General features: G+C 40.5%; 1 protein-coding gene and 1 long non-coding RNA gene across 2 annotated transcripts; both read left to right on the forward strand.

The window, feature by feature from the left end:
• The first annotated feature begins 2301 nt into the window (after positions 1-2301).
• Positions 2302-3972, forward strand: LOC149050623 (uncharacterized). Its single transcript, XM_089195268.1, has one exon. The coding sequence runs from the start codon at positions 2722-2724 to the stop codon at positions 3970-3972; it is 1251 nt and encodes a 416-aa protein (XP_089051394.1). The 5' UTR covers positions 2302-2721.
• Positions 3973-7245: 3273 nt separating this feature from the next.
• LOC149050624 (uncharacterized) lies at positions 7246-9808 on the forward strand. The gene is made up of 2 exons (XR_016184248.1): positions 7246-8140; positions 8784-9808. It is a non-coding gene; the product is annotated as an uncharacterized LOC149050624 (long non-coding RNA).
• Positions 9809-14577: the final 4769 nt, after the last annotated feature.

Genomic DNA, 14577 nt, shown 5'->3' on the forward strand with positions numbered 1-14577 from the left:
TATTAAAGAGAACTATACACAAGTCAAATTTTTATGGCATAAGCTTTCCAGCCTCTCCCAGCTTGAAAGATCATTCAACACACGTGGTACAGCGCGCTTCATCATCCGTTTGCTCCTGCACCAGAGAGTTAACTCTGGATCGCCCACAAGTCCCAGTTACTTAGTTGTATTAAGTCAGAACAGTGTTATACGTTTTGGGAATGTTATATTTGGTCCGAATATTGCCGCTTGAATTACAAGTCAACAGCAACCTACACTCGAGCTTAGTGAAGGTTCTCCTCGAACATTTTTTCGAAGAAATAAACCTCTGATAGCTGCACCACATGTCACATTGGATGTAACGATATATTCTGAAGACATTTCGTTGTCAAACTGGTCTGTGGATATTACCCAGAAATCAAATACAGTATGATGTAATAAAGTATCTTTCAGCCGACATTGGGCTATTTCAAACGCCTAATCCACGAATCTCAGCTGAGGCGCCGTTACACATTACTTACAGAGAGTCGCTCTCTAATTCGAATGCTAAAGCACGCTCTTCAAAACCTTGTAATCTCTGGTACAAACTGCATGTAAGAGACACCGTTCTAGGTTGCGTTTCTATTAGCCAATCTGAATTCTGAGTTTCCGGTCCACACACAATTTTGTGCTTCATCAAGGACAAACAAGTTTAAGACTACAATCGGAACGATCTCCCTCCGAACTCGGATCGCACGGATCGGTATATCACTTTGGATCCCGATTACGTGGTGGACACCATAGCGATTAACATGGCGGTTCAAAAAATGAAAAATGAGCCATTGTCATTTTTAAGTCAGCCCAGGTTCTTGAACACTGCTGCACTCCTCCAGAAATCTTTAATGTTAAGAATAAAACAAAGAAGTTGAAAATTCTCCCAGTTAAGAAGGTAAACAACATTTAATTTTTTTATGCGGCGTGTAAGCATCCGTCCGAATTTGCAACATTTCTGTTAGTTTTCCAATACTTCTCAAGCATCATAAAAATGAGCAAGTCATCCATTTTCATGATGTTTTTCCTTGTTTCTGTATTTTCTTTAACAATTTCTTCTAGCGAGGAGTAAAAGACTGAAGGTAATCTTCAAAAAATCGCCATCTTGTTTTATTCTTGGTATTCAAAAGATCCACGCTGTTTGCCGCATGGATCGATCTCATTTCAGATTTTTGTTCCGACTGGCAAAAAAAATCCAAATAATCCGGATAGTCTAAATCCAAATATGCAGATCATTGTTGATTGCTGACCTTATGAAAGCCTAGGTGACGTGCCAGGTTATTCCGAATGTGTGTTGGGGCGGCTTCCGGTAACTTCCTTTGAAAATAAGGATTTACTGTTAATTTAGAGTTGTTTACTGTTTAATATTCCTTCCAAAGACCTGAAGTAATTTTGATATTTGTAATTTTTTTTTAGAAAACCTTAAAATGCCTGCCTAGATTTGGAATACGTTCTCTTGCAGAATCAAAAAACGCAGTTGTGGTGGTAGCCAGTCATTAACAATAATCATTTCCCTCTGAGCAGCTGTGTTTTCCACTGTACCAAAGTCCTCTTAATCCCCAAGTTCATTCCAGATTTCTGAATGTTGTTTCTTAAGGCCAGGACGCTAATGCCCCGAGGCGTTTATTGTCAGGTTGATTACATTGTGTCATTCAAGCGAGTAAGAAAGTCATATCATGAAAACAAAACGGCTTGAGGTTGTTAACAAAATCAAACAAACAAACAAAAAAAAAAAAGGGCTAAAAGGCGGAGCAAAGCCACCAGAGAACTAGCCGTGAACACACCACGTTGGTCGGTTTTGGGCCAGGACGATGTTGGGGACGAACAGAGTCCATAGCCAACAGTGTTAGCCTTAACGAAAAGTTTACACTTGTTTAGCTCGTGCCACTTCTGTGGATGGAAGTATATTGGATGACTTGAGCAAAGCGAAAATATATCGCCTGGTATCAATGGAAAGTTTCGGAGGAGAAGATACATATGCATGCCCGTGCAACATATGCCTCAGGTAAGCACGTTGAAATTTTCGCACAACATGATAATGAAGAGGCTAACCCCTTGATATTTAAATGAGAAAATGATAGGTTATTTCCTTTAATTTATCGTGCAGGTGAATTCGAAAAGCAAAGTGATTGTTCAAACAAAATCGTTTCAATCACTGCCTTATAGGACTTGTCATCTCAGCTGGGAAAAATGCTAACAAACTAACCAGAAAGTTATATGCAAAATCTGTGGCTTGTTCACCATGAACGAAGAGAGTTTGACTGAGGAGCAGTGTAACGATGCTAATTTATGCATGTTAAGTTAATTTATACAGTTTAGTTTACATCCGGGATCCGGCATGTTTTGCGCGCTCTTCGCTTGTTGATGTACACTCGGCTTACAAGATTAAAACGTTGTGTTTGAGTGCTCTGGTGTTCCGTCATCCGTCTTAGCGAATACGTTACATGGTGTCAGAAGTGAAAACTAGTTTCTGCAATTGGTGCTGTCGAGGGATTATCGCTCAGCGAACCGGAAAGTGTTCTGGAGAGAGATTTGTTCGCACGCACGTGGTCGACCAACTCTGATCTGCGAGCTGATACTGCCGTGTTTGGCGCTCGCCATTCATAACCTTCTTCACAACGAATATCGGAAGACAACGGTGACTGGAATCGTTTTGTGTTTTCGAAAGGAAATCTCTGCTGAAGGAATCTAGCTAACTTCAAATTACTCAGTATGCCACCGAAACCCGAAGATAGCGGCGCGTCTGTGCAAGTACAAGAAGCCGTCGCACAACCAAATCTGGTACAAATCCCGATAAACATCCCATTGCCCTCAAAGTTAGAGCTCACAGGAAACTTGGCGACGAACTGGAAGAAATTCCACCGTGATTGGAACAACTACGAAATAGCTGCACGTCTAAAAGACCCTGAACACCCTGCTGTATATAAATCGCTGAGAACTGCCACACTGCTAACCTGTATTGGTTCAGATGCTCTAGATGTGTACGAAGGCTTAGAATTCGAGACTGAAGACGATAAGAAGGACATTGATATTGTTCTCCAAAAGCTACAGCTTTATTGTATCGGAGAGACAAACGAAATCTACGAGAGATACCGATTTAACAAGAGAGACCAAGAACCAAACGAGTCTCTGGATGCTTACGTCACGGCCTTGCGCACGTTGGCGAAGACGTGTAACTTCGGAGTGTTAGAGAACAGTCTAATTAGAGACAGGATTGTCATCGGAGTAAGAGACAATCAAGCTCGCAAGAAGCTCCTACAAGTCTCCAAACTCACATTGAAGGAATGCATTGATATCTGTAGATCCTATGAGACCTCAAGCCAACAACTGAAAGAAATTAATCAGGAGGAAGTCAGCGGCATCAGTCAGTCTCATGAAAAGAAACCTAGAGAAATTCGCTGCAAGTTCTGCGCCAAAACGCATGTCTGGAACAAGCTTAAATGTCCTGCATGGGGGAAGACTTGCTCTAATTGTGGCATTCCAAACCACTTTGCGGTGGCCTGCAAAAACAAACCGCCTCCACCCAGTTCGGCCACATCCTCTAAACCTCCCACACCGAGACACGTCCGCAAGCCAGTACATGCAGTGGAGGATTCTGACTTTGACGAATATGTCGCCTGTGTTGATGTCAAGGAGCACGTCTGTGCGGTGGAAAATCCTGATCGTAAAGGCAAACTGCTTGCGGTAATGCTATTAAATGGTCATAGAGTCCCATTCCAACTGGACACTGATGCAGCAGTGAACATCTCACCTGAAGAGTCTTTCAAAGAAGTATATGGTGAAGGCAGCCTATCCCTGCTGGACAATGCGGACGTAACTCTTGTTACGTACAACAAAACTGAGGAGAAGCCGATTGGCAAGAAACGTGTCCAAGTTGTGAATCCCAGAAATGGAAGAAAATACAGTGGAATTTGTAGTTGTAAAAGGAAAAGGCAATCCTCTGCTTGGCTTACGAGCCAGTGAGCAAATGCAACTCATCTCTGTGGTCCGACAAAACATCATGTCTATTCAGTCTGAAGAGCCTTCGCAGAGCAAAACACCACTTACAGCAGAATCTATCCTCAAAGAACAAGCTGATGTATTCAGGGGAGAAGGAAAGTTAGAAGGTGATCTCCACCTTGAAATTGACCCGAACGTACCGCCAGTTCAACTCCCAACAAGAAAGGTGCCAATCGCCATTAAAGAAAAGCTAAAAGAGGAACTGGATCGTTTGGAAGGCCTTAACATCATCACACCAGTAAATGTTCCAACCTCCTGGATATCAGCAACTGTAGTCACTTTGAAGAAAAATGGCAATGTCCGACTGTGTGTGGACCCCAAACCACTTAACCAAGCCCTTAAACGCAATCACTACCCACTGCCGACAATCGAAGATGTCCTTCCTGAGCTCTCAAATGCGAGGTGCTTTACTGTGTTAGATGCCAAAATGGGTTCTGGCACGTGTCCTTGGACGAGGAGAGCAGCTATGCAACCACATTTGGTACTCCGTGGGGAAGATACAGATGGCTCCGAATGCCATTCGGCATCTCACCAGCCCCTGAAGAATTTCAGCGAAGACTGGATCAGGCATTAGCAGGACTGAACGGATGCAAAGCGATCGCTGATGACATCCTCGTATTTGGATGCGGAGCTGATGATGATGAAGCGGTAAGAGATCATGATAAAAAACTCATTGCTCTTCTCCAACGCTGGCGAGATAAGGGCGTAAAGCTGAACAGGGAAAAGCTGCAGCTAAGGCTCAAGGAAGTCGCGTACATGGGCCATGTGCTCTCCGCTGACGGGCTACAACCTGACCCTGAGAAAGTCAAGGCAATCAGAGAGATGCCAACACCAACTGACAAACAGAGCATCCAACGCCTCTTAGGGATGACTAACTACCTGCAGAAGTTTGCCCCGAGACTTTCAGAGATCACGACTCCCCTACGTGAGCTCACTAAGAACGACAACGAGTTCCTTTGGGATGACCAAGTTCATGGTGCAGCCCTGGAAGAGACGAAGAGGATCCTTTCTACAACTCCAGTCCTAAAATACTTCGACCCAGGTGCCACGCCCACACTACAGTGCGATGCCTCTATGCATGGCCTGGGAGCATGTCTAATGCAAGATGGACATCCAGTCGCATATGCGTCCAGGTCCCTGACCCCCACAGAGGTCCAGTATGCACAAATCGAAAAGAAGCTATTGGCCATAGTATTCGCAATGGAGAAGTTTGAAACCTACCTGTATGGTAGGAAAGTGCTGGTTGAATCTGACCACAAGCCTTTGGAAGCGATCTTCAAGAAAAGCCTCCTAAGCGCACCAAAAAGGCTACAACGCATGCTTCTTAGACTCCAACGCTACGAGTTTGAAGTTTCTTACACAAGGGGACCCTCCCTGCTTATGGCTGATCCCCTGAGTCGTGCGTATCTGTCGCTTAAAGAAGCCCCTGAGGACCAGGAAGACGTCATGACAGTCTCAGAAACAAGGTCGCCAACAGAGATAGAAGCAGAGCAAGTAAACATGCTACAGTATCTTCCAGTGAAAGATGAAACCCTCTGTCAAATCCAAAACCTTACTCAAGAAGATGCTATTCTCAAGACCCTCGCTGGCGTCATTAAACAAGGCTGGCCAGAAAGTAAGCTCCGTCTCCCAACGGAAGTTCAAGAGTACTTTCCTTTCAAAGAAGAGCTCACACTTCAAAACGGAGTTATTTTCAAGGGAGACCGTGTTGTCATACCATTCCAAATGAGAGCTGAGCTCAAAAGGAAGCTACACTCCAGTCATCTGGGAGTACAGGCATGCCAGAGACGAGCAAGGGAAGCTTTCTACTGGCCTGGCATGTACAAGGAGATTGAAGAATATGTCTCCCAGTGTGCAGTCTGCAATACATACCACCAAGGGCAGCAGAGGGAGCCCATGATCTCACACCCAGTACCATCAAGACCGTGGAAAGTCCTTGCTGTTGACCTCTTTGAGCTCCGGGGCCAGGACTACCTTGTCACTACTGAGTATTACTCAAATTTCTTTGAGGTCGACAAGCTTGTTACTAAGACATCGAAAGAAGTAATTGAAAAGCTCAAGCCTCATATGGCCAGACATGGAATTCCGGACAAGATATTAAGCGATCATGGCCCCCAGTTCAGCTCGCAGGAGTTTAAGAAGTTCAAAAACTTATATGAGTTTGATCATGTTACAAGCTATCCCACTTACCCGCAGTCAAATGGCAAAGTGGAAAACGCGGTAAAGACTGCGCAGCGAATCATGCTCAAGGCCTTAGAGGCTGGCAGTGACCCTTACTTGGGATTCCTTGACTTCCGCAACACCCCCATTGAAGGACTAGGAACATCTCCAGCGCAGCGTCTCTTTGGCCGCCGTACCAAAACACTCCTGCCTACCGCTGGCAGACTCCTGACACAACCTGAATTTGACACCACTTCCCAGCTTCTTCATGCTCAGAAGAGCAAACAAGCCTTCTATTACAACAATGGCACTAAAGAACTCCGGCCACTTGAACCAGGGAGCACCGTTCGTATCCATCCACCCAAGTATAGGCATCAATGGACACAAGCAACGGTCGACAAACAAGTTGGTGTACGTTCCTACCAAGTAATTACTGACGACGGAAGGGTGTATCGCCGGAACCGCCGACACCTGCGTCTCACAGCTGAAGTTCCAAAACAATCACTTCCTGACATTGAGGTATCTAGCTCCGATCCTGGTCCCCTGCCCCTGACCAACGTTGAACAGGTACCACCAGTAGCTGAATCAATGCCCTAAGAGGTGGCCATGCCACAAGCAGCACCAGGCCCTCCACCTGATGACATACCAAGTCCTGAAAGATGCAGCTCCCGGGGAAGAGTCCTACGAAGACCAGCATACCTCAGTGACTATGCATGCTGACACTTTTTCTATGTCGCTTATGTTCTTCGAACAATCATTATAGGAAACAATTCACGTTTTTCTTTCTCTACTCTTTCGTCTTTCGAATAACGAAGGGAGATGCAACGATGTTAATTTATGCATGTTAAGTTAATTTATACAGTTTAGTATACATCCGGGATCCGGCATGTTTTGCGCGCTCTTTGCTTGTTGATGTACACTCGGCTTACAAGATTAAAACGTTGTGTTTGAGTGCTCTGGTGTTCCGTCATCCGTCTTAGCGAATACGTTACAAGCAGTTTGAAAAATGGTTCCAGATTCGTTGGTGTTAAGGTTATTACAAAGGTTCACGCCCAAGTTTGCCATGGAGATTTAATGTGCCATTATGGCTGTGATGATGAAAAATGAGTAATTGTCATTTCGTCAAGCACTCATGGATGAATTTCATTGGAACCCAAAGGCTCATAATGCAGTTTAGAGTATTTTGCAAGCCAGTAACACTTGCCACTATTCTGAAAATTTACAAAAACACTGACCAAGAATGTCACCAAAAAGTTTCCTTGTAAGGGTGTTATATCTGAAGCTGGAGCTTTTAATGAACAGAAGACCAAGCGTTAGAAAATGGCAAAGTAGACCAAGAAAATACTTTGTGTATATGCATACCTAGAAGACAATATTTATTTGTTTATTCTTTGCCTTACAGCTATGGGCAAGGTGAGCCAAACTTGCATATTCTGCAAGTGTCTCTATAGTAATTTGATATCATCTTTTCAATCCTTAATTATCTTTTAAGAATGCTTTGCTGGAGGAATTTGAGGAAGGAGTGCACTCAATGAGTAGTCGCTGTGGCTCCCCCTCCTTTGGGTTTCTTCTATAAACCTGTTTGGCCTTTGAAGTGTAACTGTTTTACGTACATGTACCATATTAATGATAGCTGTGTTGAAGGTTTCCCAAATATCCTCTCTTCTGTTGATGTGCATCAAATATTGCTGGTGATCTCCATTCTGATTCACAGACATTTATTCAATGTCAATACCTTATGACTATCATTAATATTACTTTCTTTATTATATAAAAGGAGAAGAGAAAATGTTTTGGATCATACCATGATGACTTGAGTGTTTTATCAGTCCCATCTGTTGTCTGAAGCAGGAAAGCAGGCTTGGAGAAAAAGTTGCCATTCTGGATGAAAACTGATGATAATTAAGCAGCTACATGAAATACCTTTAGATCAGTCTTTTGGTCAGCTGGTGGTTTATATGCTTTCTCTCAGGTGAGAAGTACAGATTACTGTCTTTGTAAAGTGCATGCAGAGAATACACTTTTTCCAAAGTTTGTGAATTTAGGAAGTTGCACATGCATTCTTCCTATTATGATCTTACTGCCTGGTAATAAAAGCTTGGTTTCTTCCGCAACAACATCAAGTATTGTTAAGACCATCAAAATGACTGCCACCTACATGCATCTTTAAAAGCATTTAGTTTCAAAGTTTTCTTTGACTTGTGGACTTGGTATTGTATGCTGGGAGCTAAATTTAGCCAATGTAAATAAACCAGCTTATAATCAGATTTAATGACTGACTATGACTTATGTTGCATTTTGTGTTAATAACTGAGTGGTTAATTTGCATCTTGCCTCTAAGTCAGCTTGTGTACACTCCCTTTTATCCAAACAGTAAACCAAACAACACTACTAATTGTTATATTTACAGTTTTTTGGCAGCATTGTCCTGGCAATTATGGAAAAAATAATCGAGGCAAATTATGCAAACCATTGTTTTTTCCCTTTAAAATCTAAAATAAATCTAATCATACATGAGTTAGAGGGCATGTTTTATATTGCTAACATAATGTAACAAAGGCAGAAAGCTTCTTTTTTGTAAAAATAATTGTATTTCATTAATTTTTTTTTGGCAGCAAATGTGCTTAATTCCTGTCACGAAGGATTTGATGAAATAGAGTAAAGTGACTGACAGGTTGTGACTTATTGATAAGCAATCCAAGACTGGGGTAAAAATATTGCTCACAGCTGATATTCAACTTTCAAGCATACTAACTTTAGTTAATGGCTTCTTTGTAATTCAATTCAAAATAACAAGGTGTCCAATGCAATAAGTTGTTGGAATAACAAACACAATGGCTCTCTTTACTCATTGGAAATTATGGTGGAGGCTTACATTTTGTATCTTAATATCAGTCTAAATAAAAAATTTTCACCCTTAGCAAATCCAAATAGAAACTTATTCAAATTTTGCACCAAACTATGAGTTACTTTTTTTTTAATTTAGTTCAAATACATATTATATATATATTTTTCTCTTTGTTTAAGTTAAAAATCAAAAAAATTTGAGTCAATTAGTTTGAGAATTAGTGCTAAGTTTGAACTTGTTATTACTTTTGTATGCTGTATGTATATGTTCAGCAGGAAGTTACAATCAAACCAATATATGTTTCTGTTGATCATTTAATAAGTCTTTTATTAATGAATAATATAATGATATTGACTTTAATGAGGCTGCAATTGGTAATTTTGTCCAAAAGATGGTTACAAAGTTCAATGAGTGATTTCAGTAAACTAAAATATGCCCAGGGTATATCAGTTCACTTCCTTTTGAGCTTCAGTCTTAAATCAACAATTTGCATCTACTTTGTTACTTCAAAAGCTGCTGGTGAATTTATGCATACCTTTACCTTTCCAAACACAATAAGAGTTTGAAGAAACAGAATTCTATTCCCCTTATGCATCTGGTGTTATTTAATAATCCTTTATAAATCATTGTGGCCTTTTTGTTCTAGGAACTGAGGCATCCTCATGAACATTACTGTGAATTCAACAACAGTTTGATTTATGTGTGGTTGAAACCTTTATCTTGACACCAGCTCAATTGTATGCTGTTATTTGCTTTGGAAAATGAATGATTAATAGAGAGTTAATCAATTTCTTTGACCAGGAACAGTCTTGGTAGCCATTAATTCCTTCTATCATTTGTAACTGTTAACATGCTTTCATTTGTAAGGGCTTCATGATGGAATTGGTTGTGCTGTCCTCAATGGGTATTTAAAAAATTAGGCTTTCCTCAAAGTGCCAGGGTGTAGCAGTCAAATCATGGAACAATAGCAACACAGTATCAACCAGATAAGTGATGAAAATAAAGAAACATATTAATTTGGGGATAATCAGTTGATCTAATACTAAATTCTCTTAACTAAGATTATAAGAATTGTATGGTTGATTGCAAGGAGAATGACGAATTTGACCTGGGAGTTAAAGGGTTAAAAAAACGGTTCCGGAATAAATTTTTTGGTAGCAAATTATGAGCGAATGTCTGAGTGGACGAAGTGAAAATCGAAATTTGTGGCACATGGTCGTCAAATTGAAAACCTTCATAATTTCCCCAGAGATATACTATAGTGAACTTAGAAACGTGGCAAAGTTTTCTTTTTTTTTCTTTACTCAGACTTGCTTCTTTATTCGAGTAAATTTGCGAAAACCGAAACGAGCGTCGGTAGCAGTAAAATGGCGGAAATCAGTGCCCCGAGTTGCTAGGGGCACTTGAAATTTGCGCATGAAAAGAGCAAAAGAAAGCAAGCTCATATCAATTTGATAAATTTGTATCGGAGGGATGGGGAATTGTTCAAGTCTAAAACGGGACTATTTCATATCATTTGGAGCTCACGGAAAGCTTTTGAAAATCACCAATATTTCAAAATACAAATGTTGCATTTCGTTACAAATTTTTAATGAACAATTTACCCATGCGGTATAACTCAGAATCGGCTCAGGTTAAGCTCATGATAGGTGGAAATAGTGTTATTCTCGAGGATTTAAAAATTAGTTCAGGGTTTTTTTCATTTCCGCACGGATTGAAATAATTTCAGTCTTGAGTGAGAAACGCTTGAGTGTGCTACATTTACACTGGTATCCGATTGCGGTCCGTCTTTAACGTCTTTGGCACAGAACTGCTGACCTCCAGGTGCAGATGATTGAATTTTTCTCCTTCAAGTCCACAATGAAGAATTTTTTTAAAAAATGTGTTCGAATTTGAAAGAAAAACAGACACCTGCCGCTAGCTTACGGAATATGTTATTATAAACAATTTAGCCATGGGAAATGGATGAGAATTTGAAACGAAAGCTGGGATTGAAAACCAATCTGCCGTCGTTGGCCAATGAAAAACCAGAATAAGGGAAAACGAAAGCCCTATATGAGCTTATAAGGCAGCCGGCGCACGACGCTTTCTAGCTGACGAATTCATACTTGCGCGTATATCGTAATACTTGGATCAGGTATCAACATATTTGAAAAAAGTTCAAGTTGTGATTGCTACGAAGACGTCGATAGGTTCCTCCAGTCAAAAAGACCAAAATTCACTTGGGGAAAAGGCATTCCATACTCTCGATCTGTGGTATTAAGTTAGAGGAAACGACTCAATTTTAAGACACACGCAACGAACATTTTCTTTACTAGGAGAACCAAAATTAGACTAACTCCGCAAAACACGACTCTAATTTCCTTCAAACTCCGTCAGATATCTCAATATCTTGGGCTGAATTAATTCGGCCCGTACACGAGCTTCGATTCCAACTCCGTGAGATATCAAAATACACAACATCTTATCGAGGACAGTAACTTTTACATACTACAAAAAATTACCGTCGAATATGTTTTCAAATTCTCCTGCGGCAGATAAAGTATACTTGATAAATATAAGACACTTTACATTGAAATCTGTTACAGAGATTCTGATACTGCTGTTGAACTGCATTTGTCAGTATGTGCCTCGGCCATTTACTTGAACTAACTTTAATTCACCAGAAAATTTATCGATATCATACTTATTATCTTGGCCTGCATTAATTCCGCCCATAGACGGTCTTCAATTCGAATAGTAACACGCAAATTAACCCGTAAAGGAACGTTGCCTTTCCCGAAAACTCTTACTCACATTTCGTGACCTTCATTTATACTTCGAGAAATTTAATCCCCTCGATGACAGCCGTGAACAACGATGAATTGCACAGGAATCCCAATGAAGGTCTATGACGTCAAGAATGAAAAACATAAAACTTGATTGATATGTTCTTGAACGCCTTGACGTCGGACACCTCTAAAATGTCACGCTATTGTCACACAAGCTACTAGAGAAGAAAGCCATGCAAAGCGCACAGTATATGTATACCAAAGCTCATTCGCAGTAGGTTAGGCACGAGTGTGCACTCTATGGAGTGTCTTGTTTTGTATAATAAACGGCCTAGTCAGGTCACTAGAAGACTGGAGTTGGTAACGCGACATGACATATATGGGCGCTTGACAAATAGGGGAACTTGATTTAGTCGCTTACCGAAAACTTATCAATATTCATTACTATTCGCTACTATTCGTCGCTATTCGTCACTATTCGCGACTTTTCGCGACTATTCGCAGCATTCGGTGATTATTCGGGTTTTATCATCAGCCGCCGCCGTTACCTACGCAAGGCTACCTTACTGTATTGATTTCCTGATCGAACACGGTGCTAACTGCAAAAGATATTTAGGAATTCTGGATTTAACGATGGGGTGCCTAATTAGATTATGTCATGACGTAAATGACGATGTTGCAATTTTCACAAAGTTAAGCCTGGTCTTTCTGTGCGGAAATAAAAAGCACCAAACCGATTTTAATCCTCGAAAACAACACTATTTCCACTTACAAAACAAACATTTGAATTTCCTTACACTGACTTTCTTTGCCGTTTAAAAACTACACATGTGGATTAATCGCCCATTTAAGTGAATAATACTTTCAGTAAGATCACTGACTGTTTTGAAGAAAACATCGTCATGATAGTCATGTTTCAAAAATTGGTTAGGAGCCTTTAGATTACCTTTTTCTTAACGCAAATAAAAATGTTTCTGTGAAGCATCTCTCTTTAGTTTGCATAACCTCATTTTTCTATACTATCTACTCGCTAAGAAATCTTTCAGTTTGTGGCACGCATTTCGTTAGGCCTGTTTGAAAATAAATATAAATGCTATTCACCAGCCTAAGTCGGTCCGTATTATATGTATTATACCAATCAACGATTATATTCAGTAAAACTGAAATTCTTGTGACAAGTTTACCAACCGAGTAAACTAGATGAATTACCGAGTCACGTGATGATTAATGCGCCCGAAATCAAATGAAGTGCCCATAGCATGGAAGGCAACAATTACACAAAACCGCAGTGCTGGTAATATGACCGCGTGCTGAAGAATTGAGAATACTTCGCAAGGCTTTCGACGCATATCTTTTCACGCACTGTGTTTTCATCAACAATGTTAATTTTCTTTAAAGTTTAGCCTTGGGTGAGAAATTTTGAAAAGATTTTCATATCGTAACTGAGCTCTGATAATGACCGTTCCTAGGGGCTAAAAAATTACAAAAAGTCTTGCTTAATTCGTACTTACCTGGTTGCCTGATCTTTGCCTTCCCTACCCACCCCTGATACAAAGTTGAGTTTGATTATGATGCCAGCGCTTTTCGTCCTCGTTTGTCGGGTGGTGAGGTTTGTGAGGAAAGGCCGGGGGGAACAATTATAAGTAGTTTTATCGCCAGCCACAAACTTTTTTTTCTTCACCGATTATGTATTTTTCAGTAGCAAGTAGTTTATATCTGCGTGAAGTCTTTTTTGGTCCTGTGGATGTTACAGCTGTAAATAAAGATTTTTGTTGGTTGGTACTTACAGTCTTGTGAGCCACTTAAGCCCTCTGAAAACTCCTGAGGGTAAATCCTTTAACTGATTATGGGATAAGTCCCTGTGAACAAGAAATCATCACATCAAATATTAGAACTGCGTTGTTAAATAAAGCCTATAACTTCATATGACTCCTACCGAAAGAAGGTCTTGTTTTATAACGTTTTAAGCGCCCCTCGAATAAATTACCGCCCCCCTCTCCCCTCCTTCCTCACTGTCTCAGATACCAAGAAAACCTGTTTCTATTGCCACTTTATCTATAACTCTTTAACCTTCAACTTCAGCGGAATCAGTACAGGTTAATAGTTTCTTAAAAAGCGCCTTCCTTCCAATGGGCGCCCCTCCTTTTAGCCGAAATTTGAAGTAGGCGCTCGGGCGATTTTTCGAGGAAGTGCTTCGTATAAAATTGGCTAATTTGGTTTGACAGAAGGGATTTATTATTGAAAATCAATAGGAACTCGCGATGCAACTGTTCAAGATAAAGTTCTTTGATACAAGTATTATGTTTTCAGGAGCCCATTAAAATGGGCTGCTGACATTTTCAAACAATTCAAGACCCTCTGAATTTATGGATTAACACACCCCCCTCAACCACGACTGCTCTACATAGCTGCGCAAATAAGTAATTTGAGACTGTATTAGGGGTCATCTTCAATTTCATAAGCCACCTCCTCCTCCGTTAGAAATTTGTTTCCGCCATTTTTGATATTGCAATCACAAACCCATCAATATAGCTTTTGTTTTGTACAAAGAAAATAAGGCAACATCATCTAATGCTTGCCAAAGATTAAATAATGAATTTTTAGAAAAACTGAAAATTTTCAGACTTTGGTCTATTGATCTGTGTTTATACTCTGGTACGTGGGTTATGTTTATATTTAGATAAATAGACCCAACGTGCAAAACAGATTCTGATTGGTCCTAGCGAGTTCAGTATATCACCATAGTGCGACGTATTCGCGCAGTCTGCGTCGTAAAGAATTTTGTCATCT

This window comes from Pocillopora damicornis, chromosome 2 (genome assembly GCF_964200805.1).
Source record: "Pocillopora damicornis chromosome 2, jaPocDami1.2, whole genome shotgun sequence".
NCBI lineage: Eukaryota > Metazoa > Cnidaria > Anthozoa > Scleractinia > Pocilloporidae > Pocillopora > Pocillopora damicornis.

Excerpts from the sequence above, each read along its gene's own strand:
- LOC149050623 (XM_089195268.1), top strand. The coding sequence starts at position 2,722 with ATGCCACCGAAACCCGAAGATAGCGGCGCGTCTGTGCAAGTACAAGAA.